General features: G+C 34.5%; 2 protein-coding genes across 3 annotated transcripts; one reads left to right on the top strand and one right to left on the bottom strand.

The window, feature by feature from the left end:
- The first annotated feature begins 1,063 nt into the window (after positions 1–1,063).
- Positions 1,064–6,419, top strand: LOC113507377 (cytochrome P450 4d2-like). The gene is made up of 11 exons (XM_026890238.1): positions 1,064–1,352; positions 2,162–2,268; positions 2,676–2,766; positions 3,008–3,193; positions 3,652–3,721; positions 3,863–4,059; positions 4,158–4,267; positions 4,563–4,696; positions 5,044–5,144; positions 5,465–5,641; positions 6,207–6,419. Exons 1-11 carry the CDS (start codon positions 1,079–1,081, stop codon positions 6,359–6,361), a joined length of 1,602 nt encoding a protein of 533 aa, XP_026746039.1. The 5' UTR covers positions 1,064–1,078; the 3' UTR covers positions 6,362–6,419.
- Positions 6,420–9,143: 2,724 nt separating this feature from the next.
- Positions 9,144–22,485, bottom strand: LOC113507362 (cytochrome P450 4d2-like). Of its 2 annotated transcripts, none has more exons than XM_026890231.1 (11): positions 22,468–22,485; positions 16,139–16,245; positions 13,783–13,873; positions 13,464–13,649; positions 13,185–13,254; positions 12,834–13,030; positions 12,284–12,393; positions 11,720–11,853; positions 10,661–10,761; positions 10,203–10,379; positions 9,144–9,424 (listed from the first exon to the last, which is right to left on the bottom strand). In XM_026890231.1, the coding sequence occupies exons 3-11, from the start codon at positions 13,856–13,858 to the stop codon at positions 9,270–9,272; spliced, it is 1,206 nt and encodes a 401-aa protein (XP_026746032.1). In that variant the 5' UTR covers positions 13,859–13,873; positions 16,139–16,245; positions 22,468–22,485; the 3' UTR covers positions 9,144–9,269. The 2 variants fall into 2 exon arrangements, with proteins under 2 accessions (XP_026746032.1, XP_026746027.1); XM_026890226.1 differs by lacking the exon at positions 22,468–22,485 and adding an exon at positions 18,969–19,239.

The following is a 22,485-nucleotide window of genomic DNA, read 5'->3' as shown; positions in this document are numbered from 1 at the left end:
TAAGACTACTTCCCTGGAAGAGGGAAAAGTGAAAAAGAATCTCGACTGTGGACAAAATACACACGTTGGAACTACTCATTGAAATGTTTCAAGAAATGAGACGACTACTCTACCTAGCTTTTATAGACTACCAAAAAGCATTCGACACCTTGGCACATGAAAGTATATGGGAAACATTAAGAAACAGAACGTAGAGAAAGAATATAAACAAGTTCTCAAAAATATACAACAATAGCAGAAGTAGAGTAGAACTATAGAAAATTAAAGATAGTAAGATGTCAACGAGGAATAAAGCGCAGCATGTTAAACAAAAAACTCTCCAAAGAATACGGCGCAAGAAGACAAGCGCTGACTCTAAATTGGACATATGTGCTGGATATGTAGCACCCTGGCAAGACCAGAGATGGACAAAAATAAATACAGCCTGGAAACCCCCACTTGGTAAGAGGAGTAGAGGAAGATGGGAAGGTGGCGTAGTTAAAGTCACCGGTACAGATAGGGTTCAATTAGCCAAGTCTTGAGAAGACTGGTCATCCTGGGAAGAGCCTTACATCTACGGAGAGGTTCTAGCAGAAGAATAAAACAAACTGTAGATCGAATTACTTTTCATTTCATATTTTATGTAACTTTTTTTTATTAATTGTATTTTAAGTTGCTTTTATTTTATATTTTTACCAAATAATTACTGTTAACTTACCTTCTGTTTAGAAATAAAATCCTTTTTTTATAAAATTATTATAATATTATTCTTTTTTTTAAATGTTTAAGAACAACTTGGACAATTTGTCTAGCCTGGCCAGTTTTTTGTCACCCATAGTCCTATTGCATAGGACTAAAGCAAGGTATTTTAATGTACCCCGTCCGAAACCAAGCGACGACCGTATTCGCGTTCGGTCTCGGACGAAGTGAGCGCTGTCGAGTCTACAAGCCCCAACGGCAGCCGCGCCACGCATGCGCACTACCGAAGGCGAGGCGAGGAAGGGAATGGGAAAGGGGTGGTTTCCGTCGGTGCAAGTCTGACTCACCCCCCGGCGTGCATTGAACTAATTAACGTTTCATCAAAACAAAAACGAATGGTATGTCCGGCTCTCCGACGTTGCAACGTGGTGACCCTACCAGCGATGATAAGTACTATAAAACCGCCTTCCGATTTGCTAAATTCGACTGTGTTAACGTGTTCGAGCTCGGATTATCAGTAAACATGATTTTGTTATTAGTATCAGTTGTTGCAGTGTTACTACTATTAGCCTCCTGGATTAAGTTAGTTCGGGAGAGCAAGAGGTTTAATATAAACGGACCTTCGCCGTTGCCTCTCATTGGAAATGCTCATTTGTTCATTGTTAAGTCTTCAGGTGAGAGAAAACACAAGCTATTTTCCATTAATTGTTTCTTTCTTGTTAGTTAAGTAGATATCGTAAAATTATGTAAAAAAAAATATATATGTGGTATACAAAATTGGCTCATAGTTGCTCAACTCTCTCGTACTCATATTTGCGCGCATCGTCATGTGTGGGTAGCATTTGTACACACACAGTAACGTTGTGTACTAACACAGCTTTGATTTGTGTGTCACTGTAACACTGTCAAGCTTCCATAATAAACAGACGCACTCAATCGTGCACATAGCGCACACATGGCGCCGCGCGCACAAATGAGTTGAATTATATGTACACGTCAATTGGAACTTGCGACAAATTATGTAGTGACGCGGGTGAGTACTTAAACACTTATTAAAAAAAGTTCTTACTAGTGTAAAAGGTACATTGTGGAGTAGAGTCGTGATGGCCTTGAGACATGGATCTGTCGATTCAACGCAAACTACCAAAGTGACTTTTTCAAAGTTATATGTACCTAATTCCATAATTATTCTAAGACACAACTGACATACAGTGAAGGAAAACATCTCAAATATTGGAGTCTGAAATGGCGAAACCGCAGTGAACGACCGTGGTGATCAATACTCAAAACCATCCCTATACGGAAAGCAGCCTGTGCATAGCAGTTAGGCGCATATAGCCAGCGTACATTATATTGTTAGGTGTACCATAGTTTGTGTAATTTTCAAATCTATTTGTTTTTTGTGTCTACTTCCCATTGAATGTTTGCTCCGTCCTTAAATTATATTGCCCTATTTATTGTAATAATAATGTTTTTGTTTCAGAGTTTTTGAATCTAATTCACAGACTATCTCTTAAATATGGTGATGCGTTTAGAGTCCATATGTTCTCACAACCGACGGTGATTTTAAACCATCCTAAATATATTGAAGTAAGTGAGGGGTGTGGTGTGTTTCATGTTTTAATTACTTGTGAGCTTTGCATTGTTTCATATTAAATCCGGTCAGTAGTGCGCGTTAGAGGACTCACGTACAGAAAAAACTGAGAAGAAAAATCCTTAACTGACCTTAATCTTGCTACTAGTATTCACTAAAAAACATTCAATGTACAGTTTTGACATCTTTACGATTTTATAACGTTTTGTTTAACTACTCCCGCATTAAGGAATTTAATCCTTGTGTCGCGGGGGGTTTTAGAAGAATTCAAGTCACATGCACACTGACATCCAGTTGTGCAAGCAGGCCAGCTTATACCACAACTGTGATAAGAGTACTTGAAGTGCCAAACTGTATTCTATTCGAGATTTCAATAAAAATTTCATTTACTCTATTGTTGTAGGAGCTCATCACTAGCACGGATCACATAACAAAGGGAGTGCAATACAACTTCTTGCTAAGTTGGCTCGGGCAAGGCCTCCTCACTTCCACAGGTAAATAACTCTAAGTACTTAAATTTAATTGAATTGGCAACAACTGTTAACATTATTAAATGATACTAAAGTTCACTTTCGCGCAGTTATCGAGATTGCGACTAGTTTCATGAGTCACGGGATAGCGGGTCTTTTTTTCATAATTAATAAGAAAATGAAAAAAACTTCTGATAGCGTGCAAACTTTTTATTTGACAAATTAATATAGTCCAACGGATAATAAAATTCAATTTGTGTTTTAGGCCAAAAATGGAAGTCTCACCGCAAATTCTTGACTCCCGCTTTCCACTTCAACATACTGCAAAACTTCCTGCCGGTGTTCTGCAAGAACCAGCGAGTGTTAACAGAGAAACTGAAACAAATGGCTGACGGACGTAACATTGATATGTTCCCTCTCGTCGCTTTAGCGGCTCTCGACAATGTTACAGGTTTGTTATATGACTGTAATTCAGAAATACTGATAAAAAGGAATACCTCAGCGTATTTAGATATAACCGGGATATGATAATTCATAATTTAATTTTTTTAATTTTTATTACTGATGAGTCTTTTTATTACAAGGTAAAAACGGCACCCTATTACTGAACTTTCGCTGTCTATAGATCTGGCCGTCTGTTCATCCACCCGTCTGCGATCGGGCTGTATTGAATGAATCGTTATAGTTAAACCTTCACAGATGATGTATTTCTATTGCCTTTATAATAACAACAAACATACAACAAAGATAAAATCAATATGAAGGTTAGGATGCAACATTTCGTAAAGTCATAGCTTTGTTCGGAGACCATTTTTTTTTCATAAGTTGTGTTTATAGTATTACTGTTTTTTTTTTTCACTTTGATGCAGTGGTTTATTTAAATGTCTAATAACATTATTTCCTCTTTAGAATCCATTATGGGACTGTGTATTGATGCCCAGCAACACAGCAAGTCAGATTACGTCCAGTCTGTTGATGAGTACGTATTTTAAAATTATGTTTACATATACACAATACAAAGCTAACATGATAATGAATTTATCGATGGTAAAAAACTACCACCTGTTATTAATTTGATAAGATACCTTAACTAATCTTATTTTGTATTATTTGATTTTAGATTGTCAAGAATCGTAACCATGAGAATGCAAATACCTATCCTCGGTGAAGAAGCGATCTTCAATCTATTGCCTCTAAAAACGAAACAAGATAAAGCACTAAAGGTCCTGCACGGACAGACAAACCAAGTCATTAACGCAAGGAGACAAGAACTTAAGAAATTGAATATTACTACTTTGAAAGCTAGCGATGATGTTGGTGAGTCAAATTTCTGTTCATTTCTACAAGATATAAAAAGAATGATGATCCTCTTTTAATGTTCCTATTCCGTTTCATGCTTATTTTTTTTTGTTTAGGTATCAGGAACAAGCACGCCTTCTTGGACTTATTGTTGTTATCTGAAATTGACGGACAAAAAATTAATGATCAGAGCGTTCGAGAGGAAGTCGACACATTTATGTTCGAGGTATGTAAAGCAATTATGCAGCACAACAAAACTTGAAGTTGTATTTCAACTGTTTTTATACGGTCATCAGACACGTCCTACGACACACACGATATATAAACAAGTACATTATGTATGTCATTATGGTTTTGGAAATGACGAATCATTTGGCTGGTTCACAGTTGGCACTTGCCAGAATCTAAGGAATCTCTGTTCACACATTAAATCAACATTTTTACCAATGGAAATGTATTTACATCGTGGACTGCAACGTTCCTCTCGATAACTCTTTTCTAAATATTAATATTTGTTCTAGGGTCACGACACGACGACCTCAGGCATCGCTTACACTCTCTACCTCCTGTCAAAACATAGAGATGTCCAAGAAAAGATTTTCGAGGAACTTAAGACTATTTTCACAGATGACTTACACAGAGACCCGACATACAAGTAAGTTTCTTATGGCATCATAAACTAGTTAGAACAGTTTCCCATTTTCTTACTGGAAATTATTTAACAAACTGCTGTGGTTATTACTTATAAATAGTGTATACAAGAGAGTTATAATTATTCATGCTTATTTCAATGGTATGTTCTCTAGCCAAGCCAAGCGTTGCATTTGTTGCAGCAATTTTCTACAGAATTGTCAAGGACAAAACAACATTATTTGTATTTCAAAAGCGCCATATTCCAGCAAAATTTTTACATTAAATTAAATATTTCTCACGCGTTTTTTTTCACTTTAATAAAATTGCATACTTCTACATAATTGTAAACAATATTGTTCTTTTGTTCAGTGAGTTCAGTCAGATGAAGTATTTGGAGCTGGTGCTGAAAGAGTCGATGCGACTGTTCCCGCCGGTGCCTTTGATCGCAAGACTTATCACGAGGGACTGCGGTAAGTTGTATTTCAAACTTCATAATTTATAACAGTTCACAAATATTTGGTTTATTTTGCGTGTCCAATCTGTGCTAAAATCTTTGCCGGTTGAAAAGTTAAAAAAAAAACAATCTATTTACTTTTCTCTTAGTACTTTGTCAAGTTTTTAAACTTTAAACGAGTTACTTTCTCCACAGCTAGAGTAAGAAGTAAGAGCTTAGGAAGTGGTGAAGGGTTGTCGATACGGGGTGCTTGGTCTATAGATTTTTTTCTAGCATGAAAGTGCTATTCGGTATTTTCTTATATTCCTTTTTTTAAATAACATTTATGAATTGCAGAAATCGGAGGTTTAAAATTAGTGAAAGGAACATCGGTGTTAATGAACATCTTCCAGATCCATAGACATCCTGAAATATTTGAAGATCCCTTGGAGTTCCGTCCCGAAAGATTTGAAGGTCCCCTGAAGCACGCCTTCGCTTGGGTTGCGTTCAGTGCTGGTCCCAGGAACTGTATAGGTAAGGAAACAATTTCTAAATAAGCTTGCATAAAATAGGGAACTATTCATCTTAGCTTATTTGATGACTAAGATCTTTCCAGTATTTTAACGTCCTTCATATAACTAAGGGGTAATTACTTCATTCGATATTAAACTTCCAGACATATGTCTTCTGAACCTGTTCGTACAATTCCTGTCTATACTTTCATTTGTATGTCCCAACTTAATAGTAAAACAATTGCTTCATTTTGGGATGTTGACAGTTTGAAAATCTTTTGTCATTCAAAATGTATCCTTAAATTAGCAGTTCCATAGTCAGAGCGTATTTGATTGTAGTCAAATAAAATGGTGACGAGGAGATCTTGATACTATAGAAGTATAGACAAATTGAACTGGTAAATGAGTTTTGAACAAGATCGCTTTTGTCATCTTTGATTTCCTTCAAATATCTCTTGATTCACAAAAGGTGCTTTAAGTAGCATATCATGATTACTTACCTTGAATTTTTTTTGCTCGATTTTTTTACAGATACCTCAAAGAATTTTAACGGATTTTCCTGTATGTTTTTGTTTATTGCCTTTCAGGTCAAAAGTTCGCGATGATGGAACTCAAGATCACAATTTCGGAGATCATCAAGAATTTCATAATTCTGCCTTCTGATCAAACGCCTGAATTAAGCGCAGACCTTGTTTTAAGATCACAGAATGGAGTAAATGTCAAATTACGACCTAGGCATTAGATAAGTTTATGGACTGAGGAAACTGAATGACAAAATGAATTTTATATTTGGAACCAAAGACCTTAATAAAGAAAGTAAATAATTATATTTATTTTTCTATACCCGTATTTCATTTTTTACTCCCAGTGTTAGTTTTTAGTTTTTCAAGTGGAAGTTGCTTACCACTAACTTTTGTTAAAGAATAATTTTAGGCGTTCTATCAATGTCAAGAATTAAATGAGTTGCACCAACGTTCAACATCAGAACAGCTCCGCTGTCACAGGGTTGGACTGTCCACATATAAATATAAATCCTGAGCCCTAACATAAGGGTGACGGTTTTTCCAAAAAGCTGCAGTTTTACCTACTTACTTACATAACAGCCAAGAGAAAATTAGCGGCTCAATGTAAAAGCTAGCCTTTGGGTCACGTCATCAGTGGCCTCTAAATTCTATGACAGATGATTGAAACAGCAGCCGTGTTAGTTTTTCTGACTTTGGCACTTGCGCTGAAGGCTAACAAGGCCTATACGGGAGCGACAACGCCGGTCGCAATGTCTGCAGACAAATTGCGTTCCCGGTTACGTTGGAGGTTATGCCATTCGTTAGTGACGTAGGACGCGCATTAGGAATTATTATCAGATGAATTTCACGTGAAGTATCACCAGATCGTTTAGTTTTTACTATATCCTGAATATATTATACCTTGCAAAAATGCGTAATACTACAAAAAATCTAGTTTTTATGAGCTTAAGAAACTTAATGCTAATAAAAAATCGAACAAAGTTATTAAGTTGAGCTAGAAAAGAAATCTTCAGCATTTTACCTGAAGATTACATAATCCCGGGTAGAATTTCATGCAAATTGGATGCCGGCTTACTCAGTAGTTTCAAAATTGGCGACGTTAAAACCATACATCAGTGTCTCAGATAACTAACTACTACCCTACTTTCCTTCTTACCCTTTTATTCTACAAGAAATATTATCACAGCATCTTTTTAAAATAAAGTAACTTAAAGCCAGGCTTGATATCGTGGTTCTTTTTTAGGAATATTTCATATGTCCATAAGTGTGCACAAGAAAAGCTCGTGGCTAAGCTATAACTGCATAAGTGAATCGATCACAGGTTAAGCTACGCTTCTATCTTTGTCTTTGTTATTCAGACATCTTACTGATAACTGGGTTGAGGAGGTCAGATAGGCAGTCACTCCTTGTAAAGCAATGGTACCTAGCAGAATCCGATGAGACTGGAAGCAGACCCGAGCATAGTTTGGAAAAGGCTAGGCCAATGGTGTATGATTTCATAAGTCTTTAAAAAAGCTTTATTGAAACATTTTGCTTTTAATTAAAATTTTTAAACCTACGTGACCTTTTAAACCTACCTATCCTTTCAACGTTTCGAGCAGTTTCGATACCTTTGACCTAGATTTTATACAAATAACAACTTAAATGGAACGTTTTATCATTCCCGTAACTTTTTTAAACCTTTGCTAACGTCATTTAATGTACCTATTTTAATTCAAGTGTATTTCTTGATATTTGCGAATTTAAACCGAGTAGGCGCTAAGAGAGATATCAACGCCTAACAATATATAAAGGTTACAAAACTTGAATAGGGAACAATTGATGATGATGATGATCGAACCCTGTCGAGCAAGAAAAAGGTAAAAGACGAAGGTGGTTAAAGCATAAGTAGTAAGGTGGTTAGGGATAGTCTGGGTACTGTTTAATGTAATTTGACATTCAAAAAGCTTAGAAGCCTAATTTAGGACAATTATAACATTTTGATGGTAATTATCGTACAATGATTGCCACGGTTTACTCACGCGTATTTATCAGGATTGCCCAACTAGTTTCGGACCCTACCGGAGTCCTTAATCATGAGCTGACGCTGCGAGGTTGCTAGTCGAACTGACCTTTAACTACGTGGGAGTAAACCGTTGCATCTATACTAATATATAAAGTGAAGAGTTTGTTTGTTTGAACGCGCTAATCTCAGGAACTACTGGTCCAAATTGAAAATTTCTTTTTGTGTTGAATAGACCATTCATCGAGGAAGGCTTAAGGCTATAAACCATCACGCTGCGACTAATAGCAGCGAAGATACAATGGAAAATGTGAAAAAATATTGCAGGTATAAATCATAACTTATATTATTATCTTCTACCCACGCCACGGGGACGAAGTCGTGGGCAACAGCTAGTCATTAAATAAAAGTAAATAAACAAATAGCGCTAAAAATTATATAATCTTGATTTTCGTGTTGTAATTTTCTGTCCCTAAGATTCAACATAATGTTGATTGTAAGTGATTACTCAATCCGGATTTGTCTAGTTGATAAGAGGGCAAGGCGAGCAGCATAGGATCACGCAGCGCGCATATTTATCTACTTATTATAATAGTCTGTTTTAACCGCCCATAAATTATTGTCTTTAGTGCAGTGTCTTCTTTTTTTCTTTTGTGTGGCTGTTTTGCAACATGGTGTCAGAATTTATTATCCCTATAGGCATGATATAAACTTGATTTTTTTTCTGTTGCGTTGATTTTTTCACGATGCTTTTCCTCACAGTGTTTTGAAAAGACCTTGGTTAGTGCCGGGATTTAAACTTACTTCATTTTCACACTTGTCATTCACTACTATGTAGCAAAATACATGCATGAACAAAAACATTTTTCAATAAAAGTCGTAAAATTTTGGGTTTGTACTATCCTCTACTTAGTTAAATACTGTACATATAATATGATAAATAATGTTCTTAAACGTACTCACGTCTTTTATTATCGTGAATAAATTAAAACAAAACCTCCTTACCAAAAATATTTATTTCCTTTCAAATTTCTGGTCCCAAATATAAAATCCCTACTTAAAAACTATTTCATCAGTTATTAACATTACAGTTACCATAAACCTATTTATCTAATTATCTAATTCTAATTCCTAGGTCTAAGTTTGACATGTACCCCGTTCTGTGATCTTAAAATAAGGTCTGCGCTCAGTTCTGGAGCCTGATCAGAAGGTAGAATTATGAAGTTCTTGACGATCTCCGAAATTGTAATCTTGAGTTCCATCATCGCGAACTTTTGACCTGAAAAGCAATAAACAAACCGGTATTAAACAAAATAATAATATTCAAATATATCAAACCAAAAACTTGACACAAAAATTCAAGTAAATCCTATTTATTGTAAACCTTTTTCAAAAAACATAATTTATTTTAAGGATACTTGAGGATGCTAAATGACTTTGTTTTTCAAAAGTCATTGACCAGATCTAGACTATTCAAAATCGATAAAATTCAAATGACACACATAGCGTGACTTTGATCTGGATGCTGGTCATGGTATTTTGGACATCCATCCCCCCAGCACTTCTACTAAAGTGACATTCCCTCAATCTTTCACGTCAATAGAAAACACTCGAATGGATTCAGAAAGTTCGTGAAAGGTCAAAGCCACTTGACTTGATCGAAAAAAGATTGTATTTCCATATAATTGTGAAATATATTTCCATACATACGCTCCGATACAGACAAAGCAGGACGGTGTTTGACAAAAATTCGTCGCCTCATAGAAGTGCCAACGTATATAAAACGCCAGTGGGAAAGCGTCCTTATCACATATTTATAGGCAGTCAATCCCAATATGGAGCAATTGTTTCATTGTTTAGGTTTAAACAGGTGATTGGATACACAAGTTCGGAATACTTATGAGATAGAAAAATGGTAATATTACACGCCACACTTATATGTAATTATAGACGACATGCCGGTACAAGCTGGGAGGTTTTGATACAGGCTAAGAAGAAAAATTAAAGGAAGACTAATGGACCTTTTATGCTATTTAAATTAGAAGTTGTAGCCTTACCTATACAGTTCCTAGGACCCGCACTAAATGCAAGCCAACTGAAGGCATGCTTTAGTGGACCCTCAAATCTTTCGGGACGGAACTCCAAGGGATCCTCGAATAATTCAGGCTGTCTCTGAATCTCGAAGATGTTGATCACCACCGATGTTCCTTTCAAAAAGTTTAAGCCTCCAACCTCTGAAAAACATAGGATGATGTCTATTAAAAATATTTCGTTTAAGTCGTTTGTATTTTCGAAACAACTGAGTTAAAGTTAGTAGCGAATTTTGAGAGTAAAAATGGAACAACTGAACAATTTTGAGCAATCGGTATGTGAATGATAAATATCCTAAAAAAAGCGTGAAAAAAAAAAGAAAACCACGCCAGTATAGAAATAGCATAGCTACAAAAAGCCCTAAAATATGTATATATATTATACGTGAACTATTTACCTACAGTATTACATGTATATAACTTACCACAGTCCCTCATCATACGTCTTTCAACCATAGGCACCGGTGGGAACAATCGCATCGACTCCCTCAACACCAGCTCCAAATACTTCATCTGGTGCAGTTCACTAAACAAAAAAAAACAAAATTCTTTACACTCACACAATGACAAACACTTCTACCACTTACACACACATAGAAAACCCTATATTAATTTAAATTTCACTTATTTTTCTCTAAAGAGGTTCTATTCATCATCATAATAACAACATGGCATCCTTGACATTTAAATAAAAATTAACGCGCCAGCAACAAGATCATATTCAAAACCCAAGGTAATACAAATCTCGGCTTTCTCACTTAGCACTGGCTCTATAGAAATGATTCTGTTTTAAAAAAAACCTTTTCGAATCTATTTTGCGGCTGAAAATATTCTACTTTTAATTTGTTTACAAGTAGAATGTTTTAAAATTCAGGCCAGTGCAATTAGGTTTTAATTTGGAAAGCCTGAATAGACGACAGATTTTTTTCAATGACCGCTGACACTGTTACTTAAAATCGTAACTGGGTTTACAAGGTTTTAATGATTAAAAAATGAAACTTAAATGATAAAAAGCGTATTGTGAGCTGCAGAAGCCGCTGCAGGAATGAAGGTTGAGTTCAACATAAGTACGAGTATATAGATGTTCTACTCAAGTTTACAAGTTTCTGGAATGCATCCAACTTTGCCAAATGCAGTTAAATTCTTGAAACATAATGATGGAGGCGAAGTTGAAAGAAAATGTGTGAGAAATACACCATCTCATGTGAATAAGATTTTTAAATGCAAGTTCATTTTTTTACCATTTTGTAGAGATATCAGCTATCAACTATCTGAGATATCCATGATAACCGATGTAATTTATAAGATTTTGGAGTTTTGACTTTTCACAAAAACTCTTCAACAAATTCGGTTAACAAAAACTAATTTATTCGCATCCGCATACCTAATTAATACGTTGTAACTATCAACCAGTTCTTTAGAAAAAAAAAACGATTAAAAAAAATGACATAAATCAAAATTTTAAAGTTTCGTTGGTAACTTACTGGTACGTTGGGTCTCTGTGCATGTCATCTATGAATATAGTTTGGAGTTCCTCGTAAATCTTTTCTTGGACATCTCTGTGGTTTGACAAGCAGTAGAGAGTGTAGGCGATGCCTGAGGTCGTGGTGTCGTGACCCTGGAACAACGGTCAGTGTTAGAAAAGAATCACCGGCAATAATTTTCGGCAAGGTTCCTTGCCGGCATACAACATGAAAGTCAATTTTACATTCTAGGTCTACACATAGGACTAAAGGCATCAGAAACCTCAATGCCTGTTCTTGAAAAGACAGTGAAGTAACCTAAAATAATTATTGGAGGCTGTAAAAGAAAAAGTACACAACATACATATTAAGGTCAATTTCGCCTAGTAAAACTAGTTGGAATGACGAACCTGAAATTAAATTATAATTTTTAAAGGTTTGCTTTTTTGTTTCTTAAAATTAAAATTAATTTAACAGAATATAAATTACGATATTCTTTGAAACTAAACTGGATTAAAAACGTTAATACGTAGTAGATTTAAGTTGATTAATTATTTCTGAACTCCTCCTATATAATTAACTTACTTCGAACATAAAGGTGTCGACCTCCTCTCGAACACTTTCGTCATCTATTTTTTGGCCGTCGATTTCAGAGAGCAACAATAAGTCCAAGAAGGCATGCTTATTCCTGATACCTAAATAAAAAAACGAATAATCTATACTCTAAAAATACAATAAAAGGTGCTGCCAAAGAGTTCGTTGTAAAAATGAATTACTGTTCTTAAGTCGCTAAAACTCGAGAACGGCCGAAGCGGTTCGGCTTATTAAATCTTGAATGTTTCGTCGTTCAGGTAGGAAGGTAATAACAGTGAGAGAATATGGACAAAGAGAAGAAATAACACAAATACCAAATTCAATTACCATGCTGCTGTACTACTTTCCTGTCAAACCTTTGACATATTTTGTTGGCTGTAATAATTTGGAGTATAAATTAAAAGAAGCCTTTATTGTTATTTTTCAACATATAAAGATAAGGGCGCTTCTTAAGGAGGAAAACAAGAAATTACCGCGGGATCGGATACTATCCGGATAAAACCGCGGGAAACAACTATTAAAACTATAAAAAATTACTCACCAACATCATCACTAGCATTCAAAGCAGTAATATTCAAATTCTTGAGTTCTTGTCGTCTTGCATTGATTACTTGGTTTGTCTGTCCGTGCAAGATTTTCAATGCTTTGTCTTGTCTCGTCTTGTAAGGCAATAGATTGAAAATCGGATCTTCGCCGAGGATAGGTATTTGCATTCTCATGGAAACGATTCTCGACAATCTAAAATCAAATAAGATAAGATTAGGCAAAGTATCTTATCGAATTAATAAAAGGGCCGGCCGTTTTAATCATCAACAATTTTGATTGATTCCTTTTATTTTGTTGATAAGACAATCTAGAAGAATCGTAATAATAGTAAATCTACAATACGCACTCATCAATAGACTGCACGTAGTCTGACTTGCTGTGTTTCTGAGCATCCACACAGACTCCCATAATTGATTCTAGAAAAGAAATAAAAATAATTAGATGATTAAATAAATCATTGCAAATCTATGATGAAATGAAAACGTAACTTTCAACTTAATCTTGAATCACCGCTAGTGAATTAGATGGTCCGATAGTTTATGAACCATAGATGGTCCTGAATCGTGACTACTCCTTCCTCTTCATTGTTCTCCGCAAAATACAACTTTAACAGTTATATTCTCACCTGTAACATTGTCTAGAGCCGCTAAAGCGACAATCGGAAACAAATCAACGTTGCGTCCGTCAGCCATTTTCTTCAGTTTCTCTGTCAGCACTCGCTGGTTCTTGCAGAACACCGGCAGGAAGTTTTGCAGAATGTTGAAGTGGAAAGCGGGAGTCAAGAATTTACGGTGAGACTTCCATCTCTGACCTAAAATAATTTAACAAATTATTCACATTAACTATATGTATTTTTGAAAATTGCAGCTAATTTTCACACTGAATGAAAATCTTTATTAAGCTTATTGTTAATGAAATTTGTTTTCGTATGGAGGTATGTTTACCTGTGGACGTGAGGAGGCCTTGCCCGAGCCAACAAGTCAGGAAGCTGTATGACCTGCCTTTTGTTATGTGTTCCATACTTGGCACGAGTTCCTACAACAATACGGTTCTAATTAAAATCAATATTTTGGACCAAGCATTGTAGAGAGGGATTTACTTCACCGTCAAGAGCCTAGCTTTAAAGAACTGATTGAATAGAGGGCCTACTATATTTCGCATAAGTGGAAGAGAGACGAAACTATGTACCGTGTCGTTCTGTCATGCTTACACAACAGCAATAATATTTCTACTAAAGAAGGTTCTGGTAGATCCCCTGAAAGTATCGCGGCAGTCTGTGAAAGTGCTTCAGCTTTGCCCAAAGTTATAGGGTACGGTAAGCATACCGCTAGTTTTAGCCGGTAAGAATCCGGTATACCCTTTTGCCTAGCCCAGCGCGAAAAGTCCATAATTTCTACCGGGTCCAAAAAAGGTTCGAATATTTGTACTAAGTTCTTGGTCATTAGCTACTAGTAATGCAGGGTTTTCCTTGAATATTATCATTCATAATAGTAGGTATGAGAATGCTTAGGTAATTACTTGCAATAATATAATAATGACTCGCTACCTAATAACTCGAGCGTATATTTATCTCGTTTAATAAATAATTTTCTGTCTGTTTTCTTTTTTATTGATTTTTATCACTTGACACGTGTAATCGTGTAATTTTGTTACATAACACTTTCAATGTTTATAATTTAAATAGTGTAATTATTACCATGTGTAGAAAGGCAGGTGCCATAATTTTCTTATTATTCTTACACACATAGTATGCAATAGTTCTGCATGTATTTTGGTATTTTCCCGCTTGTTCTCCCTGGGGAATGATCCCCCGTAGCCCCATCACATTTTAGATTATATTGTCTAATTCAAAGAGAGAAGTAAAATATTCTTCTCACTTTAATAGGTACATTTGAAGGTTCGTTCAGCGTTGACGTGACTCTTCAGTCATTAGTCGACAAGGATTCTTAATAAGAGCCTTTGCGTCGTATCAAATGTCGGCACCTATTATGTAACCTAGTGAAGCCTTGAAACAAATACGTAGCTTGGAACAGGCAGCTAAAAACGTCCATAGTATAAATGAGATTGACAAAGTACGTGTAAAAGTAGTTAAAAAAAAAACAATATAAAATTTCCATAAAACGTCGGTCATTTATTTTATAATTGAATGGTGTTACGAAGACTATAATGAGCAAAGTCTTAATCTTAAACCTTTATGTACGTCTACAAAATCAGTTGTGTCTTCAGGTGCTTTTTCAGTGCGGAGCTACATGCACCATATCTTAAAGTAATACAGCGAGACAGTTACTGAAAGGATTATTTTAACGCTGCCGTTTCGTTCGGAAAAACTTGCATACATTTAGTCTTTAGATTTCCATAACTCAAATAATTTTTCAATTTGAACCAGTAGTTCCTGAGATTAGCGCGTTCAAACAAACAAACTCTTCAGCTTTATATATTGGTATTATCTCTGTACATGTGGTCTCCCTGGCGGTCTGCTAGTGCATTATTTTATTTTATTTTCCTTGTTGTTATCTACTATTAGTTTAGCCACAGCCTTTATTCATAGAAGCTATGACATGCCTTGACATTCCTGTTAAGGATTTGATTAGGACTACATAGTAGTTTAGTTTATGTAAAATTGTCATTCAATTATTATTGTTTTCGTTTTTTGTTAAATATGCTTTGTATTTGTATCACCAGTGTAAACCTCAGCAAAACTTACTTCATTGTAACGTCTTCTCTTCTCTAGATGTCAGTTTTTATAGAAAATCTTAACATTTTGCTATTTGATACTTGTTTTGCTAATTTACGCTGTTTTTGCAGACATTCATTAGAATGTAAAACATTACTATAATATAAATAATATTTCATTTTGAAAAGAGTAACTTATGGAGTTTCTTGCCGGTTCTTCTCCATAAGAATGATACTTTGGAACCGTGCAACTAGGGTCAGTAATGTTTTAAAAGTGCCTGAGAAACGGCCTATTTGATTTTGATTTTGGATGTAGCGACATCCCTCTTCCACAGCTGCAAATCAGCAAATTTTAGATCGACTGGAAGGAGTAAAAATATTTTTCGGAATAGAATATTTTTGTTTGTTAGAGGATATTTTTATTGAAGTGGCTTTCAATATATAAAACTTTGTTTATGAAAAGACCTTTTGCAATCATAATACAATTGAAGTAGCATATTAACGGTTAAGGTACATCAGGGTGTGGGAAGGGATAGCTAGCAAAGAAGGACTACAACAAGCTGATCGCTTTACTAGTTGGAAAAACACCGCTAGAAGAAGAAGATTAAGTACACAACACTCACCTACCTCAAGATATTTAGGGTGTGTTAGAATCACGTACGGTTGTGAGAACAAATGCACTCGATACGCATCGCCATATTTTAAGGCCAATCTATGAAGTAAATTCAAGAACTCTGAAACAAAAAAAGAGGAGTGTGTTAGAAAACATTTGAGGATAAATATTAGTTAAGTCTACTCAATGTACCGTATGACTTTTTTGTAAGGAAATACACATGGACATTTTAAGTATCGACTTTTTTTGTAAAGCGGGGAATTCTCGTGAACATCTCGGGTGATTGAACGGGTAGTGTCAGGCTCTTAATGACTAAACCTAATCCGCCGTGCTACGTCACCTGTGTTTTTGTGTATGTGTATGGCAATGCGATGCAATCCTTCATTGAATACAGCGATCGAACGACCACACGAGACTGGCATGCAGGGCTAGTGAGTGACAAATGTTGCTCATAATATTTTTGTAAAAAAAATGTATGGGGATGTTTATCAGTTGTTTTGTACTTATTGTACTAGCTTAGCTTAGTTCGAGACCAATTTGTAATCTGAAATAGTAATGTTGGTTTCGTTAATACACGTCACGCGTCGCCGAATTTCCTATTTTATTCCGAATACAAATATTTAAATTTATCTGTGCGTGAGATTGACGGCTATTGTTTTTTTCACAGAAACTTTAATTTCTATGACAATGAAAAAACAAATGAAACCTGTATTAAAAAAAAATACAGCTTTACTGTATATTTCAACGGGTTCCACACACGACGCATTCGCAAATATGAGTTTTATTGACTTAGGTACAGGCTATGTTATGAGTTTAATCCCAGTATAGTTATTAGTAATTCGCAAAAAGAATGTTAATAAAAAACTAAGGGTTTTTTTTATAATACTAGGAGTCGATGCGTTTTTAAATTATTTATTTTTTCCATTTACGTATTTACAAATAAATGTCAAATACAATTCTAAACGCGGTTTGTTGCATATGTTATATTGTATGTATATCTAATTATAGATAATTCACAAATGCGTCATTTTAGGCAGCGAATCCACCAATAATAGAATGACCTCTACAGTAACTCATCCTAAGGTGTAATTTAGCGAACACAATGAGCGTTATTATTTTGCAATCATTTATTTTGGTTACAATTTTTATCTATGAGAATCTTAATTTATTTATTGCAGTTTTAGTTTTTGAGGTTGTGCTAAAAGTAACTTAAAGTTTGTTCTCGTATAGGGGAAGGTGGTTGGAGCATACCGGGGGCGGGTCTGTGACCTTTCCGATCAATCAATACTCTGTGTGAATGAAAACATGGTTGGAAGGTTTCAAATACTGTGACTGTCACTCCATCCTCCCTGACTACAAACGCGACCTTATTAATAAATATTACATGGCACTCTTGTAACCATTTAGGTTTAAGCTAGGTTATATTATTTTCAGGCTTCAGTTTTTTTTTTCAACATTTCCTTATTTTCAGTACAAATGACTTGTGTTAACTATAGAAGTAGATTCTAAATACTGCATATTCAGTACCTAGGTCGTTCATACATTAAAAATTGTCCAATTAGTTCAACAACCTTTGCCATTAAAAAAAAAGAAAACAAAAGAGCAACGAGCCAAAATCGCTATCAGTGTCCCCATTTCATTCGCTATTATTTTGACTGTTAAAACAACATTGTTTATTCTATTCTAATGCCTGTAAATGTTTGTAAAATCGGTAGCTATCATATTGTTATTAAAAGTACATTATTGATAACGTATCGGGATCACAATGTGTAGGTACTGATAGGTCAATAACTTAGCCTTAACGACACGTGATTAATATTTTTATAAAATGCTTGTTTTTTTTTTGTTCGTGAATTATTAATGGCCGGTTTTAAGTTATGCGTAACCCAAGCCCGGATTAAGATTCGATTATTGAAAAAAAACCTAAAGGACCGGTGAAAAAATATATTATTTTCTTGTCACAATACAATGTGAAAATTAAGAGTATCTAATAATACAATTAGTGCCAGGGATGTGCCAGTTAGTTGCGGATATGTGAAAAATATTATTTCCGTTTCGGTTCCAGATTATCCTTCGATTGAAATATTTTTCCAGTAACGACTGCTCTTCATGCAACTACGAATTAATGTGAGTACCTATATTCTTCTTAGATTCAAAGATGATAGTATTACAACCTCCTACGATTTGTTTCGAAATTAAAAAATATGCTTATATTTTTTTTAGAATGGATTTATTTTTTGTATGTTACTCTTAATAATTGTAGCATTAACTTATATCTACATAGAACACAGTTAAGTAAATAAAGTTGTAACATCGGAATGAACTCGAAATGCGAGTGTAGTAGCCAGCCGGGTGACCTTCAACGTATAAGGATTTGGCAACAGGTTTCTTGATTCCCTACATATTATAACTACGTAAGTATGTGTAAGTATACATGAACACACACACATACAATAAACGGTATACGGTATACACACACCTAAAACTGTTTTTGTAAATCAAATACTCAATTTATTTAAATGACAAAATAAAAAATAAAACATTATTATACAAGCATAATTTTCTATTTACTGAAATGACAATAAAAATTGTGACGCATTTTATATTATTCGTAATTTAATTGAATTATTTATTCAATATTTTCTTGTTCAAGCCATTTTTATGTAGGTAAATAAACGTATAATAGAAGTAAATAATAATATTTAATTAACTACATTGAAATCTATATTTAAATGTAAATGATGAATTAGTATTTTTTGTTGTACCATTTAACAATAGATATATCTACATTTATATAGAGAATGCATAATTTATAGTTATAGAAAATGACATGTTGTATCTCACCTGAAGATTTAACAATAAACAAATGAGCATTTCCAATTAGGGGCAGTGGCGACGGTCCCCGTACATTAAACCTCTTGCTCTCCCGGTTTAACCTAATCCAGGAGGCTATTAATAATAAAACTAGAACAATTAATACTAATAACAAAATCATGTTTACTAATTATCACAGCACAAACACAACCGTATCCAGCAAAGTCGATCATGAAAATGCGTGATGGACTGGCCAGAACTCGGTTAGCGTTATAATCGCCGACCGCAAACTAAAAAAAAAAACTAATATGAGCTGTCAATGCGTAACAGACTAAATCGCGAACACGTAGGGCTCGGCAAACGAGATATATTATTACAAATACGATTAAAATCACTCTACTATCTATATCAATAATTGATATGCTATATAAATATATAATGTTTTTACTTGTGTCAACATAAACTGACATGATTTCATATTAGACAACCCTAAAATAAAAATAGAATTAAAATATTCCGTTTAATACAGGAACTGACAAGCGGTTTTAAACCATAATTACTACGTCATTTCGAGCGGCAGTTTCAAAGTAATTTACGTTAATTAAAAGCAAACAGATTAAATAAGAATAGAAGTCAAGAGTCAACGTTTAAACGTTGCAAACAATATTATTGATACTAAAACTAAAAGGAAGGGTTAATAACCTTTATGTTTCATTAGTATTCAGTATACATCGCACAACCCACACATGTTTATATGATATACATCACTATGTGTTATCATGTATCTGCTAATACGTTTCAAACAGCCAGGATTATTATAGATTTTTTTATTTTATTGTGTGCTTAAATATCACAGCTGCCGTGTTTCGTAAGGCACGTAATAATGAGGGCAATGTGCCTGATCTGTCTCTAGTCGTGTCGAAATCGGTCAGGATCCAAAAAGGTTTTTTAAGCAGTTACAAACTTTTATAAATAAGACAAATCATAGAAAAAAACTTAATTTACATACAGAGAAATACTTTTAGTATTAAGTTATATTATGTAAATTAAGTGCTGTTAAATTATAAATAATGCTCGATAATTCTTAAGTAAGTCTTGAATGTTGTTACCACAAATACGAAATGATTATTATTAATGTTCACCTAATCTCAACAATAAATAAAGAAGAAAAGGAAATAAATCTATTGTTATCTAATAAATAGTTTATTGCATTGTAATTTATGTTGTAAACACTCCTTACAATTGTATTATTTTACAGCAGCAGATAAAAAAAAAACAATCCATTGCTGTTTTTATTTTTCTTTTCCGTTTTATTTTTAACTTTCGCTCTTGGGCATTTAATCTTTGTGATTGTGCGCAAGCTCGCAAGCATTCGTGGATCACTCAATCGCTTGTCCTAAGCGGGGATCGAACCCGCGACACGTCGCACTCAGAAGGTTTGGCTAAGTGACCCCAACCACTCGGTTATCCGTGCAGTGATTAAGAATGGCTTTGACTTCAATCTTTGCCTACTTTTTTTGGCAGTAGTTAATAATTTAAAAAAAAAAGTTACTTTCATGAGACATGCGTCATGTACAATTAATTCGAATGAGAAAAAAAATTGACAACAAGTATCTATGTATTACTTATGTTTTAAATTAATATTAGAGACGTATAGTTTTTACTTTAACATTCAACGAAGTATACATAATTATTATATTACTGGTTTAAATCGACAAATCGCAAGGCTGTTTAATAGGATGTGGACCTAAAAACAGGTTTGGCTTTATTATAGACTATCTGTTGCCTGCGACTTCGTCTGTGTGGATTTCAGTTTACAGCGCGCGATGGTTCCCGTTTCCGTGGGAAAGCAGGGATCAAATGTAACCTTAACCCCTATTACCTTCCCTTAAAACCGAAATACCCAAAAATAACAATAAACTAATAAACAAATTTCGAAGCCTTAGACAATACCAAAAAAAAAAATTGAATATACTTTGACCCCCAATTACGGGTGGTAATGGGGGTCAATGATTTTTTGAAACATCCCATTTTTTCAGTAAAAAGTAGCATAAGTCCTAATTTCACTACAATCGGTTTTTTAGATTTGACGTGAAAGGGAGACAGACAGACAGGGATACTTTCGTAATTATAATATTAGTATAGATATAGATTGACCTCTGAGTGTTTTCCTACTATGATTATTACGATTTATTCTTAGCTGTTGGTTCAATGTTTTTGACAAATCGAAATAAACAAATTTAAATTTCAAAGCGATTTACCTTGAACGTTGAATTTGGCGTATGATTTTATCTAACAGTGTGTAAATGATTAAATGATGTAACGGTTTACTCACGCGTATTTATCGGGGTAGCCCGACTAGGTTCGGACCCAACCGGAGTCCTTAATCATGAGCAGACGCGGCGGGATCGCATTACATCATTTAATAATGAATCAGTCTCACGATAGTTATTATAAAAAAAAAGTATGTAAATGAGGTTAAATACCAAGTAAAAATATTTGTTTCAGTGGAAACATCGTATCTCGTTAAGGAACAAGAACGCAAGAAACATTAATAAAAACAAAGCATAAGGCACAAAGGAAAAAAACAGCAAAAAAGGATTTATTTAAAGTTGACACACCGCAATAAGTCACTTGTGTGAAAAAAATCATAAAAAATACCCTTTTAAATTCTTTTTTATATTTTTTTTGAGATCAAGGTACGCGTGCAAAGACATGCGATGGGGTCGAGTCATTTTATAGCAGAGCTCCTATGTTCAACTTCTTCTATTTACAACAGGCGATGACGATAAATTCAGTACGGGGCGGAAAACCCACTGTTAATACAATGAGTTTCCAATTATTGTATGAAATGCTTAGAGGAAAACGAAAAGTATCATTTTAATCAAACTCCCATAAATTCATCGGCAATTCTAAATAGCGGAAATGGGCCCCAGCTCCATCTCTTTATAATATTGAAAATATTGGGTAAAAACTTGCAAGATTTGATTACAGATATAGGCACAGGTAAAATCTAGAGAAAAAGAGACAGAATCTCTATTAAAATGTTTTCGGCTCCTGCCTTGTTTTTACGAGCCCGTAAGCTATGCAGTCAAAGCGGCAGGTGTCGTAAACCAGTGGTCTTGAACAATGCATTCGCTAGGAATTTATTATTACAAGTTAATAATAAATTCCTAGCGAATGCACCTAGTAATACCTTCGTAACTTAGTTTGTCCCGTTTTCGCTCATTTACAACTATACTTAGCATTACGAAACATGATCTATGCAGATAATACAATAGAATAAGTATTTTGAAAACAAGTTACTATTGACTAATTTAACACAATGTTTAGATAAACCTGCGTATTGCGTAACAATGGACACATGGACTTTTGTTTTCTATAAGGCTTTATGAGTTTAAAAAAAGCAGTTTATTGTAGACTATAGAACATTCTTTATTGCACAACACGTGAGTACAGTTATTTATAACAAATATTCATAGTAATACGGTGACACAGTACGTTGTTATTGCTAATAGCGATTTTTTACCTTTCGATGAGCTTCATA

This window comes from Trichoplusia ni, chromosome 2 (genome assembly GCF_003590095.1).
Source record: "Trichoplusia ni isolate ovarian cell line Hi5 chromosome 2, tn1, whole genome shotgun sequence".
Taxonomy (NCBI): Eukaryota; Metazoa; Arthropoda; class Insecta; order Lepidoptera; family Noctuidae; genus Trichoplusia; species Trichoplusia ni.
The sequence above is the reverse complement of the archived record's forward strand: the minus strand, read 5'-3'. Positions and strand labels throughout refer to the sequence as shown.

Excerpts from the sequence above, each read along its gene's own strand:
- LOC113507377 (XM_026890238.1), top strand. The coding sequence starts at position 1,079 with ATGTCCGGCTCTCCGACGTTGCAACGTGGTGACCCTACCAGCGATGAT. Across the intron at positions 3,194-3,651 it reads GGCTCTCGACAATGTTACAG|AATCCATTATGGGACTGTGT; the intron begins GTTTGTTATATG and ends TTTCCTCTTTAG. Across the intron at positions 4,268-4,562 it reads TCGACACATTTATGTTCGAG|GGTCACGACACGACGACCTC; the intron begins GTATGTAAAGCA and ends TATTTGTTCTAG.
- LOC113507362 (XM_026890226.1), bottom strand. The coding sequence starts at position 19,119 with ATGATTTTGTTATTAGTATTAATTGTTCTAGTTTTATTATTAATAGCC. Across the intron at positions 12,394-12,833 it reads GAATGCTAGTGATGATGTTG|GTATCAGGAATAAGCATGCC; the intron begins GTGAGTAATTTT and ends TTTTTTATTTAG. Across the intron at positions 9,425-10,202 it reads GGGTCCTAGGAACTGTATAG|GTCAAAAGTTCGCGATGATG; the intron begins GTAAGGCTACAA and ends ATTGCTTTTCAG.